The 13,408-nt window shown below is 49.3% G+C and overlaps 1 protein-coding gene and 1 long non-coding RNA gene across 19 annotated transcripts in view; one reads left to right on the top strand and one right to left on the bottom strand.

The window, feature by feature from the left end:
• The window catches only part of LOC127031607 (uncharacterized), an 87,149-nt gene that overhangs the window by 72,939 nt on the left and 802 nt on the right, over positions 1-13,408 (top strand). The gene's annotated exons all lie outside the window — the stretch shown is intronic.
• The window catches only part of CHD6 (chromodomain helicase DNA binding protein 6), a 213,768-nt gene continuing 201,449 nt past the window's right edge, over positions 1,090-13,408 (bottom strand). For 17 of the 18 annotated variants that reach the window (XM_050918575.1, XM_050918559.1, XM_050918560.1 and 14 more), the window contains 2 exons: positions 4,318-4,422; positions 1,090-2,197 (listed from right to left, as the gene is read on the bottom strand). In XM_050918575.1, the coding sequence (XP_050774532.1) occupies positions 1,304-2,197; positions 4,318-4,422 (999 nt within the window). In that variant the 3' untranslated portion in view covers positions 1,090-1,303. The remainder of the gene's footprint in view (positions 2,198-4,317; positions 4,423-13,408) is intronic. The other variant, XM_050918561.1, reaches the window with a different exon arrangement.

Here is a 13,408-nt window from a genome sequence, read left to right as displayed (position 1 = left end):
CCTGTGGAGGTGTCTCAAGACACAAAGTTTGGGGGACTGATCACATTAAAAACCCGTTAATTTAAAACGCATACGTAGAGTTATTTGCCAACGGGACTGCTGGGAAACACTGTTCAACAGCAAATAGAACAAAGAGGAATGGAAAGAAGAAGCAAAAATAATCTCTTCACAGTCCAACCCTAGAAAAGGAAGATAAACACAAGCTTTGAAAACCTCAACAATCCTTCTCAAAGGACTCACAATTGTAAAGCCAGCCCAACAGCTTTCTATTTGTTTATTTTGTTTTTGTTTTCAGAAAAGATGTCACTTATGGGGGGAGGAGGAGAACTGTAAAAAAAAATTTAAAAACTCAAAAGCCTCAGTATTCATATTAGAGCATTATATGAGTGGCCTGTTCATTGTTGGAAAAACAACACTTTACAGGACTTCTGATGCCATAGATGAGAACAGAATACTAGCAGACCGGTGAAGTAACTGGTAGCTTTAGGTACAAGAACCTCAATGAAAGACATGCAGGATGTGCAAAGCCTTTTCAGCACAAGCTGGAAAAGTTCTTGTAACTAACAAGGAAAGGGCAACTGAAAGTCCACTAAACGTAAAACAAAACTTTGGTTTTAAAAAAATATAAAATAAAGTTTACGTAATCTTTTCACTTACTGCAGTTTGTCTCCAAAACTTCAAGGAGTGAAAGGGGAGGAAATTATATCACTACCAGTTATGCTTTTTTTAAAAAGAAATTAATATATGCATTTTCAATCATTACTTATATACTTCTGTCTATACTACTATTCTAGTAACCATGATAAAATAGGGAAATACTTTAAATCAAAAATACACATTAGCACTTACTATAGCTGTGCTTTTTACCCCAAAATACAGTTTTATTCATTCAGTGTCACTGTAAAAAGAAATACCCTTGTCTGCATTGAGCTCAAGAGATGAAAGTACTTTCTTTTGCTCTGGTTCTGCTTTTTTCTTTTTCCCCAGATAAATGAGCAATTTTGGGGGTGACCAAGTGCTGGATTTACTATTGTTGGTTGGGATGAACAACTGGATAACAGAAGAAGAATTCTGTGCCTCCCATACTAACTAGACAACACTGTTAATCTAATAAAGTGGCAAGACCCTGCAACTATTAACATATAATATGTCACCATAGTTTTCTTACAGGGAATTAGGTAGATAATATTACTCATGGAAACACAGGTTTTATGAAGGTGAAGAGGGGGCAAGGAGGGTAACAAATATTTATGGGATAAGAAACTTACAAGCCACAATCTTTTTTCTTAATGAAACAAAAATTCTAATTGGTATTGTTAATTTCTTTTAATTCCTTCTCTTCTGCTTGTATGTCATGTTCTTTCTCTGATGACAAAGATTGGGTTTGCTCTGTACAGTTTTGACTGTTTGCAGCTTCTTTTTCAGACAGCGAGACAGTTTCTGGTTCTGGATTTGTTGGTTCTCCTTTAGCTTTCTTTCTCTTCCGCTTCTGGCTTTCTAGATTTGTTGCCTCAGAGTGTCTGGTTTGTTGTATGCCTGGCAATGTCATGCCAATACCAGGGGAAAGAAACATAGATGGATAGAGCAGTCCAGGGGACATTCCTGGGATAAGAAATGGATTAAAAGCTACAGGACTACTGGTAGTTATTGCAGATTCTGTCTGATCAGAAAATGAACTAGGACCAGGTTTGTCTTCAGACAGAGGTTCACTTTTCACATCCTGGCTACTTTGTTTGTCCTCAGTAGCCTTTTCTGTATTTGATGTACCACTTTTAGTTGTGCTTGTTAATGAAGCTGGAGCAGTTGAAGTACAAGTAGTTGTCATTGGTGGGTTGAGAAGACCTCCAACACCAAACATCTGCGGTACAGTAGCCATGCCTGGCAGCATCATAGGCAACATACTTAGGGTGCTTTTGACATCCTCACCAGCAGGCACTGCTGCAAATCCAGCAGGAAACCCAACCAGCCCAGTTAAAGGGATGCCTTGCATGTTTCTCATGTTCTGAAGTCCCACTAGATCCATTCCAGCAATAAGTCCATTCATGAATAACGGTCCCATTCCAGAAGAAGAATCCGATACAACACCAGGGGGTTTAATAAGTTCGCTTCTTGGCCTCCTCCCTCTTCGACGGGGCCCGCTGTCTCGGAGCACAGGCTCAGTTAGGATACGATTGAACTTGCTTTCTGGGAGGAATCCCTGAAAGTGACAAACAAAACAGAAAAAGCCCAAAGGTTATTGTAGCCCCAAAGAAAACTCAGCTTGTCGTCATGTGCATACACCGGTGTTCCCAAAGGTAGCAACACACAAGCCCTTGTTGGTATATGGTTCTGAAGATGGGATTTGAGAGGGATAGAGAACTTTCACCAAAGGGATGCTGTCAGTGCAAAACACTTCCCACCCTGCCCTGGCATGATGCTGCAGACAAGTCCAAAAGCTCATAGGGAGAAGAGGAGAAAGCACTTTTTGCTCTGTCTAGACAGTACAATTTCTGCTTTTCCTGAGCTTCCTGGGTGGCTGAGTTCTGTTCCTGAGAACTGACATCTTTAATGACATCAAAAGCACAGGGGCAGCCCAGTATTAGTGATGCTAAATCAGTTTCCATCCCAGCTTGAATTTCCAGGTGAAAAATGTTACTTTCTAGACTTTAAGGGCCAAATTTTCAAAGCCTTGCACAACCGCAAAGCTGCAAAAAATGCACATGCAAACAGAGTGTGCTTATTTTCTGGAGCTCACCCATTAGTTAGAGCTTTAATGTACGGCTCAAACCGTTTTGTATGGATATTAAACAATAAGGAAGGGTCTTCTGGACCCCCAGACATAGGGCTAACCTACACACACAGCCTGGTGTGACTGTGTCTGTTTAAATTACAAAATAACCTAGGAGCATCTACAGAATAGAATTAAAACCTGTTATCCAGCATTCTTAGCACAAACATTTTAGTATCTTTCCTCTTACACCTAATTCTTGGGGTTTCAGGATAGCAAATGGGTTGCAAATGATGCATATTTAAATAGAAACATTTTGCATTTAGACTTGAAAAGGGTGTGTGTCCTAAATATACTGGAGGTTCACATGGCAAAACTACTGCACATAAAAGGGTAAATTTTCTACTCAGCCTCCACCTGTGCTTGTGGCAAACTGTGTGCACAAGTGTGTGCCTGGATTTGGGAGGTGCAAACATCGCCCCATGCTAAAGCTTGCATGTGGGAGTGCAGATGCTAACAGACATGCAAATGTTAAGCTAATTGAAAGGATACACACAATAGTTAGCAGGCATGAAGGCCTTGGAATCAGCAAAGTGTGGGCACAAGTGGAGGCTGCCTCTTGAGAACGTGTACAATAAATGCCGAACCCAGCCCATGAAGGAAGCCTAATGACTCAGTGTGAGACAGAAGTTGCACTGGAGGCTTGCTCTCTGCGCTGGTGGAGCTGGCACCATCCTTGCCTGGCAGCTCTTTGTTTCTTGAGGGAATGGGTCATTCTGTCACTCTGTAGTGCCAATTGTAGAGCAGCATAAACCTTCAAACTGCCCATGCTCTCCTCCCATCTCCCAACCCAGCATGAGTGCCACACACAACTCCACAACCAAGAAGAGGCAGGGGGAGGGGAGAGAACAGGGCCACATGAAAATGGAGTAACCCCACCTCAACACCAGCTGAATCTCCTTGCGTTCCCTGTCCAAGGGAAGTAAGAGCTCCCACCCATGGCAGCTTGTTGCTCACTGAGGCAGTGACTCAGAGATTAGGAACAGAAAAAATAGCGGGGCAAATTTTGAAAAGTGCCTCCCTGCACATAAGGCCTGTTAGGCCATGAGACTTGCATGTTCCTTAGCAAATGTGGGATTTGCAGGAGTTGATACAGAAGATGAGCTGAGGCCACTTTGAAAATCTGACCCATTTGGTCACATTTTTTCTGTTTCCTATCCCAGTCCAGCCCCATGCATGAGTGTTCCCTCTACAACATTTCTAGTGCCTTGTTTGGTCATTTCTAAACATCCCAAGTCTGAAATCTCTCTGTCCAGTAGATTTTCTTGATATTTAGCCTAAACTTGCCTCCTCCCATTCTCATCACTGCAAAATATTTCCTCTTCCACTTTTCCTATCCACCTATCACCAATCTGCAGGGTGCTCAGCTCCTCCGTGAGTTGTCACTTGGCCACACCAGGCAGAGTTGGTCCTGTAGATATTCCCTCCCATGTGTGTATCTGAGGTCCTGCCTTCCAATTCAGGGACCCTCCTTGGAAAAAAAGGGGTAGGGATGGAGAGGAGAAAGAAAAGATGACATGATACAGATTTCTCCAAAAGCTCTAACTTACTGAAAGCTTAACAATGTCAGCCCAGTCTGCTGCAACAGCATACTCCAAGTTTGCATCAAGCCACCTTGGCAATTCCTTCAATGCTGGTGCCATGGCTCCCCCTAACTATAAAACACAGTAAAAGGATGACCTCTGTTCCAGAAAGAGTTATGCAAAAAGTTACATAAGAAATATGGTTAACCTTCTAGGTGTACACATAGGTGAAGTGCAACTGGCCTCCCTGTTTGGGGGCATTACCACTGCTCCCCAATACTCGGCAGCTATGATCATTTCTTAAAACCAAACAGCCTGGAGTTTTGATTCCTTATGTGGCATCAGCAACCCAAGTTTCACCCGCAGACAGTGCGTGGTGTCCAGTGAGGTGCACAGTCTGGGCCTACTCCCGTCTGCGTCACTGAGAATTTTGTCACTGGGAGGAAGGATCTCGTGCCGAAGGCTCTGTACTAGCACTCAGCCAGGAACAGAAGCCAGTGCTCCTCTGCCAGCGACTCACTGAGACCTGGCACAAGTCACTTTTTCTCTGTGTCTTTGTCCTCCATCTGGCAAACAGGGATAAGAGCATTTGCTGCTTCTATTTATCTGGACTGTCAGCTCTTTGGGACAAGGCCCGTCTGACTGTGTTTGCGGTGCCCAGTGCAGTGAATGTGTGTATTGGTGCTTACTGCAAACTTCCCCTGTGCTGCTCTCAGCCACTGTGGCTCAGCCCTGACCTGTGGAGAGAGGGAAGTTCAGTCTCGAGGGCCTGTTCCATCTCTGGCCTCCCTGCTAAGCCTGCCAACGAGAGGACAAGTTGTGGTGATGCTGGCTTTTGTGGGCAAGTTAAGGTCTTTCCTCATTGTAAGGAGAAGATACAAGAACTCAGCTGCCTGAGACTCGCCTTCTCCTGTCACACTGGGGTTTGCACTGCAGGGAAAAAATCATGATCTTGACTCAGATTTTGTGCTACTTTCTCAACATTTTTGCAACAAGTGAGAGAACGCACTTGAGAACCTGCCCACTGCCTGCACACAGCATGGCTCTGTCCAGGGCTTGGAAGAGGATTTACATGCTGTTCCTGCACTTCTCAATCAGGGACAAAACAAAGACATGTGCACCACATCAAAAAATTAGTTTTTTGAAATAATCCCAGGAAACTGACAGGTAAGGATTAAATTAGCTCTTGCAGCCAACAGCAGGCATTACTGTGATCCTGGAGCTTTAAGCTGAATTGCTTTCCTGTTGTAGGACCCATATGCCTTGGTGAGTGTGTATCTAGAAAAGATGGTTACTAACCTTTCTGTAACGGTTGTTCTTCAATGAGTGTTGCTCATGTCCATTCCAATATAGACTTTTTTTCCCCTAGTGGTATCTGTCAGGTCAACTCTGATGCCCTCTGGAGTAGCGCCATCATGGCACGGTATATAGGTACCTACCAACCTGCTTCCTCCTCAGTTCCTTCTTGCCAGTAACTGACAGAAGGACAGGAGGATGGGCTGTTGAATAGACATGAGCAAGAACAGTTATGGGAAGGTTAGTAACTGTCTTTTCTTCTTCAAATGCTTGCTCATGTCCATTACAATATAGGTGATTCCCAAGCAATCAATCAGGTGGTGGAATTGCAGTTTCTGCAAGGCATGGACTGTAGGACCACTGTAATGAAGGCTGCATCACTTCTTGCCTATTGAGTGACAGTGTAGTGCAGGGGTCGGCAACCTTTCAGAAGTGCTGTGCCAAGTCTTCATTTATTCACTTTAATTTAAGGTTTCGCATGCCGATAATATATTTTAATGTTTTTTAGAAGGTCTCGCTCTATGTCTTATATATTATATAACTAAACTGTTATTGTATAGTAAAATAAACAAGGTTTTCAAAATGCTTAATAAGCTTCATTTAAAATTAAATTAAAATGTTGATCTTACACCACCGGCCCGCTCAGCCCGCTGCTGGTCTGGGGTTTTGTTCACCTAGGCCGGCAGCAGGCTGAGCGGGCCTGCGGCTGGGACCCCGGCTGGCAAGGGTCCAGCAGCCAGAACCCCAGATCGGCAGCAGGCTGTGTGGGGCCGGCAGCCGGGACCCCAGATCGGCAGTGGGCTGAGCAGCTCAGCCCGCTGCCACTTAGGGGTTCCATTCGCTGGCTCCTGCCAGCCGGGATCCCGGCTGCTGGACCCGCTCAGCCCACTGCTGCTCAGGGGTCCCGGCCCTGCCAACATACAGTGGGTACCTACCTTCTCCCTGGTTCTGGCCCATTCTCTTCCTCAATCTCTGTACTGAGCTGAGGGTAGGAGTGCACTGAGCACAGTGCTGGGGGTGAAGGAGCAGGCTGGGGATTGGGGTGTAGGGTCCGGTCAGGAGCTAGAATGAGGGAGGGGGCTCAGGGTTCGGGCAGGAGGTTTGGCTGTGGAGTGCTTACCTGGGCAGCTCCCATTTGGTGCAAGGGGTGCAGGTGGGAATGTTGGGGAGGGGTGGAGTGCAGGAGCTCTCGTTTGGTGCTCAGGGTGGGGGTGGGGATGTGGGGGGTGCAAGAGTCAGGATGTGGTGGGTGGGTATGTGGGGGGGTGCAAGAGTCAGGGCAGCAGGCTGGGGGCATGTGAGGGAGGTGCAGGTGTCAGAGAATGGGGTGTGGGGGGGGGTGAAGGAGTCAAGCAGAGGGCTGAGTGTGTGTGAGGGGGGTACAGGGCTCAGGGCAGTGACCTGGGGTGTGTGCGGGGTGCAAGGCAGAGGGCTGGGTGTATGCGAAGGGAGGTCAGGGCAGAAGGCGGGGCCTTGGGGGGGGTGCAGTGCTGCAGGACAGAGGGCTGGGTGTGAGGGGGGGTCAGGGCAGAGGGCTGGGGCTGTGGACGTGGGGTGCTCACAGCAGGGGGCTGGATAGGATATGTCCCTATTCCACTCCCCCTTCTCCAAGGCCCTGCCCTGCTTCTTCTCTGCCTCCGCGGGAGCAGCGAGCAGGCTGACTCCACTCCTGGACCCGCTCCCTCGCAAGGGCCATCAGCTGATCCACTGGCAGGGAGGAAGGGACGGAGAGGAGGAGGGGCAGGAACCCAGCACACTGCGGCATGAGGCAGGGGAGCTAGCAGGACCAAGCTTCTGCCCCCTTCCCCTTGCCCCCTGCCCCCGCAACGGGGTGGGGGGGAGCAGAGGGGGGAGAAAAGCGGGCCGGGCAGCATTTTTAATGGCACACTGCTGCCTGCCGGGACTCCTCGAGAACATACGAGTGTGGGTCAGGCTATATGAAACTGACAGGAGTATGCAGAGACAGACTTTCCCAGGAAAGATGGTCAACCATATAAGGATCCAGAGCTGGGGAGGAAGACTGAAGAACCCACAGCAGAAAGGGGCATGGACAGGAAGAACCCTGGAGTTCCAGCTGGGACTCAACCCATTATTTGCAATGTGGATGATCTGGACAGATGGAAGGGGCCTGCCTGTACATGGATTTTGCCAACTGTTGTGGCTGGGCCAGGGTAGGAGGGAAGAAAAAAGGGCAAAAACCGTTCACCATTTCTGTGATGGTGGGGAGGAAATTCCAGAAGGGCCTTGTGGATATGGCCTCAGCTTGTTCTCTTGTCCAGAGGGAGCTGGTGAAGCCTCACTGGATAATTCCAGGAGCAACTATGGACACAGAGTGTGTCCATGGGGATAAGAGGAATTGCCCCATAGCCCAGGTGCCCCTGGAGGTCCAGGGAAGATTTTGATGGAAACAGTTGGGGTAATGGAGAGCCTGCCTTATCTGGTTCTCTTGGGCATGGATTAGAGTCCCTTCCCCACTGGGAAGTGAGGTGGTGGGAGGAATCCCACGTTAAGAAAAGGAGAACCGGGGGGGGGAGAGGAGGAACCCCCCAAAAAGAAGCAGGACAACAAAGCCTGAATCTGGAGACAAGAGATGTACCCAGGGAAGTAAGGAAGGAGGTACAGGGGGACAGACAGCCCAAACTCCTTAGTAGAGGTCAGGGGGCCAATAGAGCTCCCTGCGACACAACCCCCAGGAGAAGAAACCCAAGCACAGTTTGGAGACTTGAGGGAACCTGGTGCCCTGGGTGATCCAGGGGATGAAGGGAGTAACTGTGATCCCCTGCCAGATGCAAAGAAAGAGAGAATGAGAGGAGTAAACCCCCAGGATGCCCCTAGTGTGAAGACCAATGGGATGCTACAGAGCTACGGGGGGTATTCACCCCCCACATGGTGAGAGGTCTGTGGGTGGGGGATGAACAAACCCCACAAGGGAAACCCAGATGATTGCCCTGGCGATAAAGAGGGTGGTCCCTCTGGTAAGGGAGTCAGAGCACAGGGAAAGAAGAACCTTGCATTAGATAAGGGGGAAATGTGTGTGACAGAGTGCTAGGTATAAAAGCCTGAGTCAGCACTCTGTTCACAGCAGCTCCAATCAGGCATAGCAGACTGGAGCTGACTAAATAGAGCAGTGCCTAATTTGTGGGTGGGGCAGGGCAGGGCAGGGCAGGGCAGAAAAGCTAATTAAGCCATTAGCCAGAGCCCACAAATAGGCACAGGAAGGAAGTAGAAAGGGGAGAAGCAGGCAGTAAGAGGGAGAGAGAGATTGCTCTCCCCTGGTTGTTAAAGGTTCTATGTATGTTGTGAAGGTGGTGGGCCTCCTTTATAAATAAACTGCACAAAGTGTTGGACCAGCATGAGAGTCTCTGCTTAGTTTGTCGATTGAGACAGAAGCAGGACCAAGGAGGCTCTGTTACAGGGAGCCACCTTTGTCAGGTCATAGCACTTCCAAATGCAGGACGTTATATGGAAATATACCTATCTCACAGAACTAGAAGGGACCTTGAAAGGTCACTAAGTCCAGTCCCCTGCCTTCACTAGCAGGACCAAGTATTGTCCCTGACAGTTCCCCTCCCCCTCCCCGGATCTCTTAATGGCCTCCTCAAGGACTGAACTAACAACCCTGGGCTTAGCAGGCCAATGCTCAAACCACTGAGCTATCCCTCCTGAGACTGGGTTCCCCTTCATCCTTTCTGTGACAGCAATGAAAAGTTGGGTGGACTTCCAAAAGGGTTTAGTCCTTTCTATGTAAAAAGCCAGGGCACATCTAACATCCAAAGCGCAGCTTCTGCTCCTGTCTATTTTTATGGGGCTTGGGATAGAAGACTGGGAGAAAGATGTCCTGACTAATGTGGGAATGGGAGACCACCTTTGGAAGGAAGGACAAGTGTGGGCAAAGCCTAACTTAGTCCTTGAAGAAGACCATGTACGGTGGTTAGGCGGTGAGTGCCTGGATCTCTGAAATCCTCCTGGCTGAGGTGATGGACACGAGGAAGGCAGTCTTCCAGGATAAGTAAATCAAGGGACACTTTGCCAATGGCTTGAATGGGGGCCCTATCAACCAAGATAGCACAAGGTTGAGATCCCAGGGGGCCAAAAGCACCTGCAGATACAGGCGATCTAAACCCTTCAGGAACTGAGTACAAATCGGGTTGAAGAAAACCAATCTGCCATTCACTGATGGGTGGAATGCCGAGATTGCAGCTAAGTGGATTTTGATGGAAGATACTGCAAGACCTTCCTTCTTCACGTAAAGCAGGTAATCCAGGATAAAGGGCAGTGTGGTCTCCACGTGGGAGACCCCTTTCTGAAGTGACCACAGTGAGAACCTTTTCCACTTTGCTAGGTAGGCCATTCTGGTTGACTGCTTTCTACTACCTATAAGGATGACTTGTACTGGCACCAAGCAGTACTGTTCCATCTCACTCAGCCACGAAGGTTCCAAGCCCTCAGGTGCAGGGACTCTAGATTTGGGTGGAGCATGCAGCCGTGCTCCTGGGAGATCAGATCTGGCCACATTGGAAGGCTGACTGGTGTGTCTATCGAGAGGTCCAACAATGTGTTGAACCAATGTTGCCGCCATGCTGGCACTATGAGAATTATGTGAACCTTGTCCTTTCTGACCTTGAGCAGATCTTTGTGGATGAGGGGTGTGGGACGAGGCCCCAAATCCGAGGCATCTGTGACTAGCTCCATCGAAGGTGTGGGCCTTGTGAAGGGAATGCCAGCACACACTGTGTCTCGCTTCAGCCACTATTGAAGGGCTTTGAGTGTCGCTGGTGGAAGTGAGACCACTCTGTCTAGTGGGTGACAACCTGATATGTACACTGATACCAGCCACAGTTGGAGAGGGTGCAGTCTGAGATGTGTATCCTGCACAGTGCAAGAGGCCATGTGCCCCAAAAGCTTCCAACAGCTCCTTGCCATAGTGGTGGGGCATGCTTTCAGGTTTTGTATAAGAGCTACAATGGCCCTGAAATGGTTCTCCGGCAGGAAGGCTCTCACCTGATTCGCATCGAGAATTGCTCCTATATATTCTATCCTCTTGACGGGCATGAAGTTAGACTTGTGTTAATTGACCAGGAATCCCAGGTTCCTGAAAGAGAACAGTACGAGGCCCACATGTTGTTCCACAAGTACCCTGGACCAGGCCCTGACCAGCCCTGCAACCCTCATCTCCGGAGGGAGGCCATCACCACCACCAGGCATTTCGTAAATACTCTTGGAGTTGCCGACAGGCTGAAAGGCAGCACTGTGAACTGATAGTGGTTCTGGTTTACCACGACTCAAAGATATTTTCTCTGGTCTCGGAAGATAGCAATATGAAGGTATGTGTCTTTCAAGTCGAGGGTGGCATACCAGTCCCCTGAATCTAGGGAAGGAATAATCAAGGCCAGAGAGACTATGTGGAACTTCAGCTTCTTCAAGAACTTTTTTAGGTTCCTGAGGTCTAGGACAGGCCTGAGAACCCCGTTGGACTTTGGAATCAGGAAGCAGTGGGAGTAAAACCCCTTGCCTCTTAGCTCCATGGGAACCTCCTCCACTGCCCCGCCCTTAAGAGTGACTGCACATCCTCAGCCAGAAGATCTTCCTGAGAAGGGTCCCTGAAGAGGGACAGGGAGGCAAGGTGGGAAGGAAGGGAAGAAATAAACTGCATGGTATATCCCACTTCTGCCATGCAGAGCACCCATCAGTTGGATGTGATGTTGGCCTATACCTAGTAAAAGTGGGACAAATGATCCACAAACATAAGGGTAAGATTCAGGTTCTGATCTGGTGCACTGTCCTCGGATGCACCCTCAAAAGTTTTGTTTAATGCCTGACAGTTGTTTTGTGGTCGCAGACGTTGAGACTGATGGGGAGTGAAGGGCCACTCTTTTCCAGAGCCCCTTATTCCTCTTTCACCTGAAGTCTTGCCTCTGCTGGAGATGTGGCAGGTAAAAATGGCCCATGGGCTGAGGCTTACAATGCTTCTGGGATGGGGCAGAGTGTGGAGGCCCAATGACTTCAGGGTCGCCCTCAACTCTTTAAGGCTATGAAGCTGGACGTCCATTTGTTCTGAGAAGAGGGAATGTCCCTTGAACGGGAAGTCATAACAACATAAAAACATCCATACAGAGTCAGACCAAAGGTCCATCTAGCCCAGTATCCTGTCTTCCAACAGTGGCCAATGCCAGGGGCCCTAGATGGAATGAACAGAACAGGTAATCACCAAGTGATCCATCCCCTGTCGCCCATTCCCAGCTTCTGGCAAACAGAGACTAGGAACACCATCCCTACCCTCATAAAGTAGGCCAGACGACTGAAGCCAGGAGCTTCGCCTCAGCACTCCCTGTGACCATCGCTCGGGTTGCTGCATCCGCAGCATCCAAGGCTGCCTGGAGGGATGCCTTGGCTATGGCCTTGCCTTCTTCTGCCATGACCACAAACTCTGACCTAGAATCCAACGGCAGGAGCTCTTAGAATTTCTGCATGGCTGACCAGGAATTAAAGTCAAACTGATTAAATAGGGCCTGGTGATTTGCAATCCTTAACTGAAGACCTCCCATGGAGTAAACTTTTCTCCCTAAGAGGTCCAGTTTCCTGGCCTCTTTTGCCTTGGGCAATAGTCCCCGCTGTCCTTGCCTTTCCCTCTCGTTGGCCACAACAACAACCAGGGAGCCCAGTGAGGAATGAGTGTGCAAATATTCATAGCCCTTATGGGGGATGAAATACTTCCTCTTCACTCGTTTAGCCATGGGCTGGAGAGAGGCCAGAGTCTGCCACAATGCCCTTACAGGCTGTAGGATGGCTTCATTCAGGGGCAAGGCTACTCTTGCCAGACCCGAGGGAGTCAGAATGTCTACCAAGGCTGGGGCTGATTCTGCAATCTCCTCTACTTGGAGGCTGAGATTCTGAGCCATCTGACGCAGGAGCATCCTGCATTGGGGCTATGGCCATATCCGCCACTGCCTCGTCAGGGGAGGATGACGAAGAGGCCTGGACTGCCTTGTACGTCATCCGGTGCTGATGGGTCTCACACAGCTGTGATCTGAGAGTCCTGGACTTCTGCCCTGGAAATGGAACCCCTTTACAACAGGGATGCAAGGAGCACCCTCATCTCAGAGGGTGCCGAGAGTGAGTGTCCCCTGTGGGAGCCCTGAACCATGTGCGGCCAAGGGATCAACATCGGCCACTGAGGTGGCATCTGCCAGGGGCCCATGCTGGCGGAGCGAGTCCCTGGGCCATGTCAGCTGGGCATCTATAGTCCGCCCAGAGGCTGCTCCCTCATCAGGCATACGATTCTGCCTGCAATTCGGAGCCCGAGGACCCGTACCTCCATGGCGCCGAATAACTGTACCATGATTGAGAGTGGCATCGTGGTAGAGAACGGTGCCGCAATGGAGAGTGGTGCTGTGATTTGGAGCGGCACTGAGACTGTGACTCGTGCCAGGAACGAGATGACCGATGTTGAGGCAAGGTGCGGTGTCACTCTGGCAAGCGTGTCTGTGGTGTCGAGTCTCTTGATGAGTGGGAGAGACGGCGGTGCCTCACCATCATTGCAGGCTTGCCCAGGACTGGTGCTTGCTCTCTTGGAACTGGGCCTTGCGGTGCCTGCGTTGTCCCTTGCGGACCTCAGCTTGTGGGAAATGGCAGTGCTGTGAGAGTTAGAAGGTTCCATGCTGCCTCATATGCCTCTGGCATTGATGGTGCTGCCAGGGTTGTGTCCCCTTCTTGGCTCATCCTTTGTGAGGAGTCCATTGGTACTCAACTCGACAGGTTCCTCCCCTGGGCCAGAGTAAACAGAGCCAGTTGGATTGCAACTGATTGAGAGCGGCCCACCACA

This window comes from Gopherus flavomarginatus, chromosome 11 (genome assembly GCF_025201925.1).
Source record: "Gopherus flavomarginatus isolate rGopFla2 chromosome 11, rGopFla2.mat.asm, whole genome shotgun sequence".
Taxonomy (NCBI): domain Eukaryota; kingdom Metazoa; phylum Chordata; order Testudines; family Testudinidae; genus Gopherus; species Gopherus flavomarginatus.
Note: the sequence above shows the minus strand (reverse complement) of the source record. Positions and strands in the feature narration are given on the sequence as shown.